Source organism: Drosophila biarmipes, chromosome 4 (assembly GCF_025231255.1).
Source record: "Drosophila biarmipes strain raj3 chromosome 4, RU_DBia_V1.1, whole genome shotgun sequence".
NCBI classification, from domain to species: Eukaryota; Metazoa; Arthropoda; class Insecta; order Diptera; family Drosophilidae; genus Drosophila; species Drosophila biarmipes.
Genome location: NC_066614.1, coordinates 1,812,289 through 1,825,902, shown reverse-complemented (window position 1 = coordinate 1,825,902; position 13,614 = coordinate 1,812,289). Strand labels below are relative to the sequence as shown.

The window sequence follows — 13,614 nt, the reverse complement described above, 5'->3', positions numbered from 1 at the left end:
CGTATGACAGCTGTATGATATAGTCGTCCGATTTTGATAAAATTTAATTAGAAATTCAAAACTAATTATAAAATGTTATTTCCAAGCGTAGAAGGTTAGATGTTAAAAAACACCAAAGATATAATTTTTTAACATTTTACTATAAGGGTATAGAAACACCCTTGTAATTATTTTTAAACCCTTGTAGAGGGTATAATGACTTCAGTCAGAAGTTTGCAACGGAGTGAAGGAGACGTTTCCGACCCCCTTAAAGTATTAGCTTTTGTAGATATCTTAGCGTTCATACGCGGCGTGGAGCATGTATAAATTGCTTGTCTACAGCTAATAAGGTAGAGAGCGGTGGATCTTTGACCAGAGCAGTATGTTCTGCTCTCGATCGCCAAGCTGCGTATGTTGCCGCTTAGCTGGTATGTTGTTGTTGTCAGCCACACCTAATTATTACACCCAGAAAAAAATTGGTTTAAAACTTAAAAAAAAGACAAACGGGGTCGGTTGCTCCAAGCGAGCAAACTGCGATATCTACTACAGTTGCCATGCGGAGAGGCGCGAATTTGGATGCGGATTTGTAGTAAGCTGGAGACTTCGCCACCACGTCATCAATTTCACCCCAGTGAGTGAACGGCGTCAAAGCTAGGTTTTTCAATTTTAGCATAATTTGCGCGCACGCCCCGACGGAGGAGAAGGACGATGCTGTTAAGGATGCATTATACGCGAGACTCGAGGACACATACGACCCCTACCCAGACCACGACGTGAAGTTTATCCTCCGGGACTTCAACGCAAAGCTCGGTCGCGAACGCATCTTTGACCCCACCGTCGGTCGATTCAGCCTCCATGAGACCATCTCGAACAACGGTCTCAGGCTGATTGACTTCGCCACGGCACGAAACATGGTAGTGAGTAGCACCAGATTTCGGAACCTCGACATCCACAAGGTCATATGGCTGTCCCCTGATCAAAAGACGCGCAACCAGATTGATAACGTTGTGATAGACGGAAGGCATGCCTCAAGCGTGATGGACGTGCGTACGTTTCGTGGAGTCAACATTGACTCGGACCACTATCTTGTCGCAGCCAAGATCCGCAACGGCTATGCCGAGCGAAAAACATACGCCCCATCACGCAACGAAAGCTTGACGTCAATAGGCTGCGATCGCAACGCACAGCAATAGCGTACTCCACTCACCTTTCGGAACTGCTCCACCAACCTATCCCTCTCCATGTTGATGCCAGCGGACTCTGGGCGCACATATCCCACTCCATGCGAGCTGCTGCTGAAACAACCATTGGGTTCAAGCGCCCACCCACACGGAACCAATGGTATGACGAGGAGTTTCGCGTCGCAGCTGCAACAAAAAACGACGCCCACAGAAAAATGCTGCCGTCTGGCGCAACGCGAGCTACGTGTGAACGTTACAGGGAGAAAAGGAAGGAAGAGAGGCGACTTTTCAGACGGAAAAAACGGGAGCAAGAAAAGCGAGAGTGCGAGGAACTTAAGGTGCTCGAGACAGGAATGATGTTCGAAAATTCTACCAACAAGTCAACCGTCTGACACAAGGTTTTAAGACCGGAGCATCTAACTGTCGGGATGAAAAGGGAAATCTGCTTACGGATACGCAGTGCACGCTGAGGTTATGGAGGGAGCATTTCACCAAGCTGCTAGCAGGCGATGACGGCACCAATCCCGCCATTGGAGGAAGCAACCTGATACCACAAATCGACGACAATGTGGATATACCACTACCTAACCATGACGAGGTCCGAGTCGCTATAATGCGGCTCAAAAACAACAAAGCAGCCGGTGCTGATGGACTGTCTGCAGAGTTGTTCAAGGCCGGCGGCGAAGGTGATAAGGTGCATGCATCAGCTCTTGTGCAAAATATGGCTAGAAGAAAGCATGTCCAACGATTGGAATCTCAGTGTCCTTTGTCCCGTTCTGAAGAAAGGTGACCCGAAGATATGAGCCAACTACCAGGGAATCAGCCTGATTACCATCTCATACAACTTCCTATCGAGCGTAATATGTGAACGACTGAAGCCGTATACAAGCACACTGATCGGACCTTAACAGTGCGGCTTCAGACCTGGTAAGTCCACCATAGACCAGATCTTCACATTACGCCAAATCCTGGAAAAAAAACCCGAGAATAACATTGACACACACCATCTCTTTGTCGATTATAAAGCTGCATCCGATCGCCCGACGAGGGAACGCCTATATGCCACCATGTCTGAGTTCGATATTCCTGCAAAGCTAATACGTCTTTGCAGAATGACGAAGAATCACACTTGCCAATAGGTGCTACTTTGGTCTGAATAAGCAAATGTGCAATAGAGACCTCTCTCGCCGAACAATATTAACACTCTACAAGACACTCATCCCACCCATGCTATTATATGGCATAAAAGCATGGGTAATATCACAGACGGATGCAGCAGCGCTTGTGTTCAAGAGAAAAATTCTTCGCAAGATCTTTGGTCCTGTTTGAATTGGGGACGACTTTCGTTTTCGGATGAACCACAAGCTGTACGAGTTGTACGACGACGTGGACGTGGTCCGGCGCATCACGATACAACGTCTGCGCTGGCTCGGCCACGTTGTGCGTATGCATGAAGAATCTCCAGCTCAGAAGGTGTTTGAAGCGAGGGTCGACTACGGGCGACGAAGAAGGGGACGACCAAAGCTCCGATGGTATTTCCGATTGGAGAAGGCGCGTTGAGGGAGACGCTGAGGTCGGCCCAAACCCGAATCGGTTTGTAGTGCCACCTAATAATTATAATTGCCAAATCTAAAAGGATTGCAAAACAAGACTTAAAAAAAGGAATTGGTGTGGGAGAAAAAGTGGTGAAAGTGTAAAAGTCAAAATTTAGAAATTTTGATCTGTTGGGGCTGGTGGAGATAATTTCCCCCGCTATCAAACTCGTTTTATTCTCAATTAAAATACGCGTCGAATGACACCTCAAAAGTAATACGCAAAGCAAGATTTTCGGGGTCCTCTCGAATTGGAAATTTTATTTGGTCAGTTTTTATCAAATCGTTATTTTAGAGTCCTTAAAATTCTAGACGATGCTAAACAGTTCAATATAGAAAACATTTGGAATCACTTGCTTAGAACAAGAAAGGAAGTTAACTTCGGCAAGACGAAGTTTGCATACCCTTGCAGATATAAGAAATAATCAACGTTAGTAACACCATGTGAATTTATATCATTATTTCTCTGACCGTTCCTTTGACAACTATATGCTAGAGTCGTCCGGGTTTTATTAATTTTAATTAAAAGTTCTTAAAAATATAAAGAATTATATTCCCATTATATTAGAAAATTATGTCAAACAATATTATTATATAGGCCATTAATAGAAAAACAAAACAAGAAAGGAAGTTAACTTCGGCAAGACAAAGTTTGTATACCCTTGCAGTTATAAAAAATAATCAATAATTTTATTAAATTGAATTTTAAATTTTTAAAAATATAAAAATGTATATTCCCAATATTATAAGATAATATGTCAAAAAGCCCCATAGCTATAATTTGTTTCCATTTATTTATCCGATCGTTCCTTGACATCGTCCGATTTTAATAAAATTTAATTCGAAATTCAAAACTAATTAAAAAATGTTTTCCGTCTTATTTTCCTATCGTTCATATGACAGCTATATAATATAAATAAATAAAAAATGTTATTTCCCAGCGTAGGAGGTTATAAGTTAAAAACCACCGAAGATGTAATTTTTCAATATTATTTTCTCACTAATTTTCCGATTTTTCCTATGGGAGCTATATGATATAGTCGTCCGATTTTAATTGAATTTAATTTGAAATTCAGAACCAGTTTAAAAATATTATATCCAAGCTTAGAAAGCTATGTGTTAAATATTATTTTACCACTAATTTTCCGATTGTTCCTATGGGAGCTATATGATATAGTCGTCCGATTTAAATTGAATTTAATTCGAAATTCAGAACCAATTTAAAAATGTTATATCCAAGCTTAGAAAGGTATATGTTAAAAAACACTAAAGATATAATTTTTTGTTAATTTTTTCCTCGATAGTTTCTATGGGAGCTATAAGATATAGTTGTCCGATCCGACTGGTTCCGACTTATATACTACCTGCAAGAAGAAAGAAGACTTTTGGGAAAGTTTCAGCCCGATAGCTTTAAAACTGAGAGACTAGTTTGCGTAGAAACGGACGGACAGTGCTAGATCTACTCGCCTTGTGACGCTGATCAAGAATATATATATTTTATGGGGTCGAAAACGTCTCCTTCAGTGCGTTGCAAACTTCTGACTGAAATCATTATACCGTCTGCAAGGGTATAAAAAAAAACAAGAAAGGAAGTTAGCTTCAGAAAGCCTCAGATTGTATACCCTGGCAATCAACGATTACATTTTTAAGGATTCTTAACAGTTTCAATGATATTACAAAAATTATTAGTTCTCTGACCGTTCCCTTGACAGTTAAATGTTTAAGTCGTCCGATTTCCATAAAATTTAAATCGAAATTCTTAAAATTATAAAAAACAAGAAAGGAAGTTAACTTCGGCAAGCAGAAGTTTGTATACCCTTGGAGTTATAAGAAATAATCAACTTAAGTAACACCATGTGCTGCTGACTTCAGTGACATTAAAAAAAAATTATTTCATTGTTTTTATTAGACCATTTTTTTTTACATCTATATTTTAGAGTAGTGCGATTTTTATTATATATTCCCAATATTATAAGATAATATGTGAAAAAGCCCAAAAGCTATAATTTGTTTCATATTATTTTCCCACCAATTTTCCGATCGTTACAGCTACATATATGATACAGTCGTCGGGTTTTCATAAAATTAAATTCGAAATTCAGAACTAATTAAAAAATGTTATTTCCAAGTTTAGGAGGGTATATGTTTAAAACACCAGAGATATAATTTTTTCATATTATTTCGCCATCAATTTTCCAATCGTTCGTATGACAGCTCTATGATATAGTCGTCCGATTTTGATAAAATTTAATTAGAAATCCAAAACTAATTATAAAATGTTATTTCCAAGCGTAGAAGGTTAGATGTTAAAAAACACCAAAGATATAATTTTTTAACATTTTACTATAAGGGTATAGAAACACCCTTGTAATTATTTTTAAACCCTTGTAGAGGGTATAATGACTTCAGTCAGAAGTTTGCAACGGAGTGAAGGAGACGTTTCCGACCCCCTTAAAGTATTAGCTTTTGTAGATATCTTAGCGTTCATACGCGGCGTGGAGCATGTATAAATGCTTGTCTACAGCTAATAAGGTAGAGAGCGGTGGATCTTTGACCAGAGCAGTATGTTCTGCTCTCGATCGCCAAGCTGCGTATGTTGCCGCTTAGCTGGTATGTTGTTGTTGTCAGCCACACCTAATTATTACACCCAGAAAAAAATTGGTTTGAAACTTAAAAAAAAGACAAACGGGGTCGGTTGCTCCAAGCGAGCAAACTGCGATATCTACTACAGTTGCCATGCGGAGAGGCGCGAATTTGGATGCGGATTTGTAGTAAGCTGGAGACTTCGCCACCACGTCATCAATTTCACCCCAGTGAGTGAACGGCGTCAAAGCTAGGTTTTTCAATTTTAGCATAATTTGCGCGCACGCCCCGACGGAGGAGAAGGACGATGCTGTTAAGGATGCATTATACGCGAGACTCGAGGACACATACGACCCCTACCCAGACCACGACGTGAAGTTTATCCTCCGGGACTTCAACGCAAAGCTCGGTCGCGAACGCATCTTTGACCCCACCGTCGGTCGATTCAGCCTCCATGAGACCATCTCGAACAACGGTCTCAGGCTGATTGACTTCGCCACGGCACGAAACATGGTAGTGAGTAGCACCAGATTTCGGAACCTCGACATCCACAAGGTCATATGGCTGTCCCCTGATCACGCAACGAAAGCTTGACGTCAATAGGCTGCGATCGCAACGCACAGCAATAGCGTACTCCACTCACCTTTCGGAACTGCTCCACCAACCTATCCCTCTCCATGTTGATGCCAGCGGACTCTGGGCGCACATATCCCACTCCATGCGAGCTGCTGCTGAAACAACCATTGGGTTCAAGCGCCCACCCACACGGAACCAATGGTATGACGAGGAGTTTCGCGTCGCAGCTGCAACAAAAAACGACGCCCACAGAAAAATGCTGCCGTCTGGCGCAACGCGAGCTACGTGTGAACGTTACAGGGAGAAAAGGAAGGAAGAGAGGCGACTTTTCAGACGGAAAAAACGGGAGCAAGAAAAGCGAGAGTGCGAGGAACTTAAGGTGCTCGAGACAGGAATGATGTTCGAAAATTCTACCAACAAGTCAACCGTCTGACACAAGGTTTTAAGACCGGAGCATCTAACTGTCGGGATGAAAAGGGAAATCTGCTTACGGATACGTAGTGCACGCTGAGGTTATGGAGGGAGCATTTCACCAAGCTGCTAGCAGGCGATGACGGCACCAATCCCGCCATTGGAGGAAGCAACCTGATACCACAAATCGACGACAATGTGGATATACCACTACCTAACCATGACGAGGTCCGAGTCGCTATAATGCGGCTCAAAAACAACAAAGCAGCCGGTGCTGATGGACTGTCTGCAGAGTTGTTCAAGGCCGGCGGCGAAGGTGATAAGGTGCATGCATCAGCTCTTGTGCAAAATATGGCTAGAAGAAAGCATGTCCAACGATTGGAATCTCAGTGTCCTTTGTCCCGTTCTGAAGAAAGGTGACCCGAAGATATGAGCCAACTACCAGGGAATCAGCCTGATTACCATCTCATACAACTTCCTATCGAGCGTAATATGTGAACGACTGAAGCCGTATACAAGCACACTGATCGGACCTTAACAGTGCGGCTTCAGACCTGGTAAGTCCACCATAGACCAGATCTTCACATTACGCCAAATCCTGGAAAAAAAACCCGAGAATAACATTGACACACACCATCTCTTTGTCGATTATAAAGCTGCATCCGATCGCCCGACGAGGGAACGCCTATATGCCACCATGTCTGAGTTCGATATTCCTGCAAAGCTAATACGTCTTTGCAGAATGACGAAGAATCACACTTGCCAATAGGTGCTACTTTGGTCTGAATAAGCAAATGTGCAATAGAGACCTCTCTCGCCGAACAATATTAACACTCTACAAGACACTCATCCCACCCATGCTATTATATGGCGCAAAAGCATGGGTAATATCACAGACGGATGCAGCAGCGCTTGTGTTCAAGAGAAAAATTCTTCGCAAGATCTTTGGTCCTGTTTGAATTGGGGACGACTTTCGTTTTCGGATGAACCACAAGCTGTACGAGTTGTACGACGACGTGGACGTGGTCCGGCGCATCACGATACAACGTCTGCGCTGGCTCGGCCACGTTGTGCGTATGCATGAAGAATCTCCAGCTCAGAAGGTGTTTGAAGCGAGGGTCGACTACGGGCGACGACGAAGGGGACGACCAAAGCTCCGATGGTATTTCCGATTGGAGAAGGCGCGTGGAGGGAGACGCTGAGGTCGTCCCAAACCCGAATCGGTTTGTAGTGCCACCTAATAATTATAATTGCCAAATCTAAAAGGATTGCAAAACAAGACTTAAAAAAAGGAATTGGTGTGGGAGAAAAAGTGGTGAAAGTGTAAAAGTCAAAATTTAGAAATTTTGATCTGTTGGGGCTGGTGGAGATAATTTCCCCCGCTATCAAACTCGTTGTATTCTCAATTAAAATACGCGTCGAATGACACCTCAAAAGTAATACGCAAAGCAAGATTTTCGGGGTCCTCTCGAATTGGAAATTTTATTTGGTCAGTTTTTATCAAATCGTTATTTTAGAGTCATTAAAATTCTAGACGATGCTAAACAGTTCAATATAGAAAACATTAGTTTTACCAAATTTGGAAAAACTTGCTTAGAACAAGAAAGGAAGTTAACTTCGGCAAGTCGAAGTTTGCATACCCTTGCAGATATAAGAAATAATCAACGTTAGTAACACCATGTGAATTTATATCATTATTTCTCTGACTGTTCCTTTGACAACTATATGCTAGAGTCGTCCGGGTTTTATTAATTTTAATTAAAAGTTCTTAAAAATATAAAGAATTATATTCCCATTATATTAGAAAATTATGTCAAACAAGAAAGGAAGTTAACTTCAGCAAGTTTATATACCCTTGAAGTTATAAGAAATAATCAGCTTTAGTAAATAATTTTTTCATATTATTTTCCCACTAATTTTCCGATCGTTACTATGGCAGCTATATGATATAGTTGTCCGATTTTGATCAAATTTAATTCGAAATTCAGAACTAACTAAAAATGTTATTTCCAAACTTAGAAGGTTATATATTAAAAAAACACCGAAGATATAATTTTTTCATATTATTTTACTACTAATGTTGCGATCGTTCATATGGCAGGTGTATGATACAGTCGTCCGATTTTGATAAAATTTAATTCGAAATTCAAAACTAATTACATTTTTTAATTTAATTTCCTAGTTTAGAAGATTAAATGTTAAAAAACACCAAAGATATTATTTTTTTAAAATTGTTTTCCCGATAGTTCCTATGGAAGCTATATGATATAGTTGTCCGATCTGGCTGGTTCCGACTTATATACTGCCTGCAATAGAAGGAAGACTTTTAGGAAAGTTTCAACCCGATAGCTTAAAAACTGAGAGACTAGTTTGCGTAGAAACGGTCGGACAGTCGGACATGGGATCGAAAACGTATCCTTCACTGCGTTGCAAACTTCTGACTGAAATTATTATACCCTCTGCAGGGGTATAAAAACACCGAAGCTATAATATTCCGATTTTTATTAAATTAAATTCAAAATTCTTAAAAATATAAAAAGTTATATTCCCAATATTATAAGATAATATGTCAAAAAGCTCCAAAGCTATCATTTGATTAATATTATTTTCCCACCAATTTTACGAGTGTTCCTATAACAGCTATATGATATAGTCTTCCGATTTTGATAAAATTTAATTCGAAATTCAGAACTAATTAAAAAATGTTCTTTCCTAGCTTATATTTTATATGTTAAAAAACACCCAAGATATAATTTTTTCATATTATTTTACCACCAATTATCCGATCGTTCCTATGACAGCTATATGATATAGTCTTCCGATTTTAATAAAATTTAATTCGAAATTCAGAACTAATTAAAAAATGTTATTTTCAAGCTTATAAGGTTATATGTTAAAAAATACAAAGGATATAATTTTTATTTCATGTTTTTCTACTAATTTTTCGATCGTTCCTATGGCAGCTATAGGATATAGTCGTCCGATTTTGATAAAATTTAATTCAAAATTCAGAACTAATTTAAAAATGTTATATCCAAGCTTAGAAAAGTATATTTTAAAAAACACGAATAATATAAAATAATTTTTATATTATTTTTCCCCGATTGCCCCTATGGGAGCTATAAGATATAGTTGTCCGATCCGGCTGGTTCCGACTTATATACTACCTGCAAGAAGAAAGAAGACTTTTGGAAAGTTTCAGCCCGATAGCTTTAAAACTGAAAACTAGTTTGCGTAGAAACGGACGGACAGACTGACGGACAGACAGACATGGCTAGATCGACTTGTCTTGTGACTCTGATCAAGAATATATATACTTTATGGGGTCGGAAACGTCTCCTTCACTGCGTTGCAAACTTCTATCTGAAATCATTATACCCTCTGCAAGGGTATAAATATCCTGATCTATTTTTTTTAGAGTCGTGTTCTTCTACTACAATATTATTGGGCTATTAAACATTTGGAAACTTTTAAATCCTGCTGACGACACGCCCTAACTATTTCTCATGGGTTCGAAAACTACGGTACACTTGGCTTACAGTGTTTTTAGAAAAATTAACAACAAATAATATGTCTTGAAACCATACAGAACTTTGCGAGCACAAATTTAGAAGAAAAATATATTTTATATAACGTACCACCTTGAATTTTTGACATTGCTGAATTCTTATCTTGTGTTATTGGTGGAGTTGGCTTATGGGATTGACCAGTTGCCCTGTACATGGCCATTACCCATAAACTGCATTCATTCTCATCATCGCAAGCAAAGGAAATACTATCACCCTCACGTACAGCGTTGAAGAAAAATCGTCCACCGTTTAAATCGATGCCAAACATCAAATTTGCTAAAAATAAATTTTCATGCTATAATAAATCATTTTTATCATAAAGAATTTACTTACCACTGGCGGCTTCTATGTAATCTACTGTATATCCATCAAGCTGCATCATCTCAGACGGCTCGGATTTTTTTTCCTTATAACTACACATGGCAAAAGTATATTGGGATACTTGAACTAAAACAAAATATCGTCTTTTCCATTTTTTCCAAACTGATTTCCCGATTGCATAAAGGTGCCTTAAGAAGTATAATTCAGACCTTTTTAACTCGCAAATTATTGAATTTGTAATGTACTTACCCACAGTGTTTCATATTTAAAGGTTTATCAAGTCGGCAAGCTATCTTAATCCGTATATCTTGGTCAGGAAGGTTTTTTGGAATGACCATTCGATGCCACTCAGGTGACTAAAACAAGGACAACAAGTTAATATAAAATTATGTGTATTTCAGGGTATCTCACTTTGGATGAAAGAGGGGTAGGTTTAAGGATTACTTTTCCCAGTTCCTTATCTTCCAATGCCAGCATTCCGGGGTTCTCTGTGTACAATTTGACCTTGACAACTGGCAGTGGATGTGTGGTTGTAAAATCACCTTGCGTATCCCACCTATTAAAAAAAGATTGTAAGATAAAGCATTTAAATGACATTCTCTTACATTGGTTTTGATGCTTCCGCTTGATCCGTTTGAAGCTTTTCTCCATTTTCAACTTCCATTGTGCAGTACACAATGCGATTAGGAGCTAATGATTTAAGACCTTTAACCTCCATAACGATCACTTCCAATTGAAAGGTAAGTACAACATCCAACTTTGTTAATTGTGTAGAACCATCTTCAGAGTCACCCTCCAACTTGGACAAGGATCCGTGAGACCGCAGTATCAATTTCCTTTTGTTTTGGAAACCACAAAAGATATATTATAATAGAATACAACTTTATTTTAATTATTTTTTAGAAGTTTAAAAATTGTCAAAATACAAACAGATTTATTCAAAATATTTTATTTACCCTATTGATATATCTAAAAGTCAAGACCCATTAATGATTTAGACAAGAGACTGACACATTAACAAATTATGTTATGTATAAATAATATAAATAAATTTTACATTTTCCAGCAGAAATAATAATTTTTTTCCATATAGAGTTGTTAGTAAATTATTCTTCTGTTAGTAAATTATTAGGCAGTAGATAGAAATTTTAATATAATAATAATAACACCCGTTTAAAAAATAAAATCCTCAAAATGCTATACGAATGCAGCCTTGGTCTTTCGATAATGTTGACCTCCCAGATTGAAAAAAGGCCTCCCAATTATATTGAATGTAAATAACGTTTTTAGCCTGGGCCTTTTTATATCTCAAGTATTTCATACATTCAAAAATTTCAGAATATCGCGATTTGTGGGACTAAAGTGAAAGTGCCACAATGTTGCACTAAGCAGCCATCTAAAAACTCAACGTCGTCAGATCTCGTTCATACGGACAGACTTAATGTCTTGGTTCATAATCCTGTTAATTAATTTAATAGTTTTCTTCGATTCGAAGGGCTATATATAGATCTATATTGGTGTATTTTTTAACTAGTTTAGATTAAGAAGAGGTACTTCAAATAATATTATAATGGGTTGTGGTAACTTACAAAAATGACGGTGTACTGTAAGTCAATACAAGAAGCAAGAGTGGAAGAACATAGTTATTTAAATATTTAATTATTATGAAAGTAAATTAAATAACCTGTGATTATATCGTTTAAGTTTTTGAAGTCCATATTTACTATCCATATTTCCTTTCGATACTGGAAGAGATTCAAGATTAGCCATTAAAAGATTGATTGACGACTTAAGTTCCTCGACGTAAAGTGACTCCATTTCTTTAAGAACAAATTTTGGCATAAGTTTGCGATTTTTCTCCATTTCTCCTACACGTTGCATTCTTCCATCTAATTCCCGTCTTATAGCCGCTGCTTGTTCATCGGCAGAGTCTAGCTAAAATTTAAATATTTATTACTTGAATGTTAGGATTTTCATTAAAAAAAAAATTTACCATCAAGGCGTTATACAAAATTTGATGCTCAAATTTCTTTACTAACAATATTTGTTGAAACATATCATACAATTGCTCTTTTGAAAGAATTAACTCGCTATTAAGTGATTGCTGCATCCGAGATGGTCGCTTCGAGTCCTCTTCTCCAGTTCCTTTTAATATTATGTCGAATTTTGCCATCCAAGAAGTTAGTACAGTTTCCTTACTAAGACCATCAATCTCAGGTAAAGATCTAAAACGAAATTGTAATGTTTATTTATATTCATATCTTCATTATACAAGATTAATACCTGACTCGTTTTTCTATGTTGTTACGAAAAACTTCGCGAAAATCATGTTGCGATGATGCTCCAGATTGGACCATCTTTAAAACTCGCTCCGATTTAAGAAACACGTCGTGATAACTCTGTACAGCATTTTGAAAGGCTTCATCCGCCATTATTTGAGTTTCACCTTTAAGAAAAGCCTAAAATAAAAAATTTCTATCAAGTTATCTCGAAAATTTTCCGATATATTGATTGTTACAGACTTTTTAATGTCGGATTCGTATAATATATTTATTTGTTACAACTATAATAAAATAACAAGGAAAGCGCTATCGGATAAGCTTTAAGCAGCTAAAGGGAGTGCGAGAAAGACATGCAAACTGCAGATCGACTATTCGGGAGGAAAATACAATAATTGAGCATAGCTCTGTATTTAAAAATTCGATGTTGGAATTTAAATGAATTGTTACGAAATCTTCGAAACTGGCCGCCAGTTTTGATATTCAATAGAAAATCTACAATTGAATATTTTTAAAGGGTCGGAACAGCAAGTAATGGATTGTAATAAAGTCTTAGCTAACACCAAATCTGATCAACTATATGGAGAAAAAATAATACAGGTATAAAATCAATTTCTAGTAAGCATTTATAGTTTTTTATAATAAATGTATGATTTCATAGATATTTTTTAATTCGACTATTTGATAAGACATTAAACAAGTGTATCAGGAATGGCCAACAAAAATGAATAACTTTAAAGGAACTCTATTCTTAATTTTTATACCCTTGCAGATTTCGTTCAGAAGTTTGCAACGCAGTGAAGGAGGCGTTTTCGACCCCATAAAGTATTCTTGATCAGAATCACTAGACTACTTGATCTAGCTATGTCCGTCTGTCCTTCTGTATGTCTATCCGTTTCTACGCAAACTAGTCTCTCAGTTTTAAAGCTATCGGGCTGAAATTTTCCCAAAAGTCTTCTTCCTATTACAGGTAGTATATAAGTCGGAACCAGCCGTATCGGACAACTACATCTTACAGCTCCCATAGGAATTATAGGAAAAAAATGTTTAAAACAAGAAAGGAAGTTAACTTCGGCAAGCCGAAGTTTGTATACCCTTGCAGTTATAAGAAGTAATCAACTTT

The 13,614-nt window shown here is 37.9% G+C and overlaps 1 protein-coding gene across 7 annotated transcripts in view; it reads right to left on the bottom strand.

The window, feature by feature from the left end:
• LOC108036684 (calcium-dependent secretion activator) overlaps positions 1–13,614 on the bottom strand; it is a 68,036-nt gene that overhangs the window by 39,085 nt on the left and 15,337 nt on the right. For 6 of the 7 annotated variants that reach the window (XM_017112966.3, XM_050886951.1, XM_050886949.1 and 3 more), the window contains 9 exons: positions 12,496–12,671; positions 12,206–12,437; positions 11,897–12,147; positions 11,802–11,816; positions 10,818–11,048; positions 10,624–10,768; positions 10,462–10,568; positions 10,225–10,400; positions 9,961–10,167 (listed from right to left, as the gene is read on the bottom strand). In XM_017112966.3, the coding sequence (XP_016968455.1) occupies positions 9,961–10,167; positions 10,225–10,400; positions 10,462–10,568; positions 10,624–10,768; positions 10,818–11,048; positions 11,802–11,816; positions 11,897–12,147; positions 12,206–12,437; positions 12,496–12,671 (1,540 nt within the window). The remainder of the gene's footprint in view (positions 1–9,960; positions 10,168–10,224; positions 10,401–10,461; positions 10,569–10,623; positions 10,769–10,817; positions 11,049–11,801; positions 11,817–11,896; positions 12,148–12,205; positions 12,438–12,495; positions 12,672–13,614) is intronic. The other variant, XM_050886948.1, reaches the window with a different exon arrangement.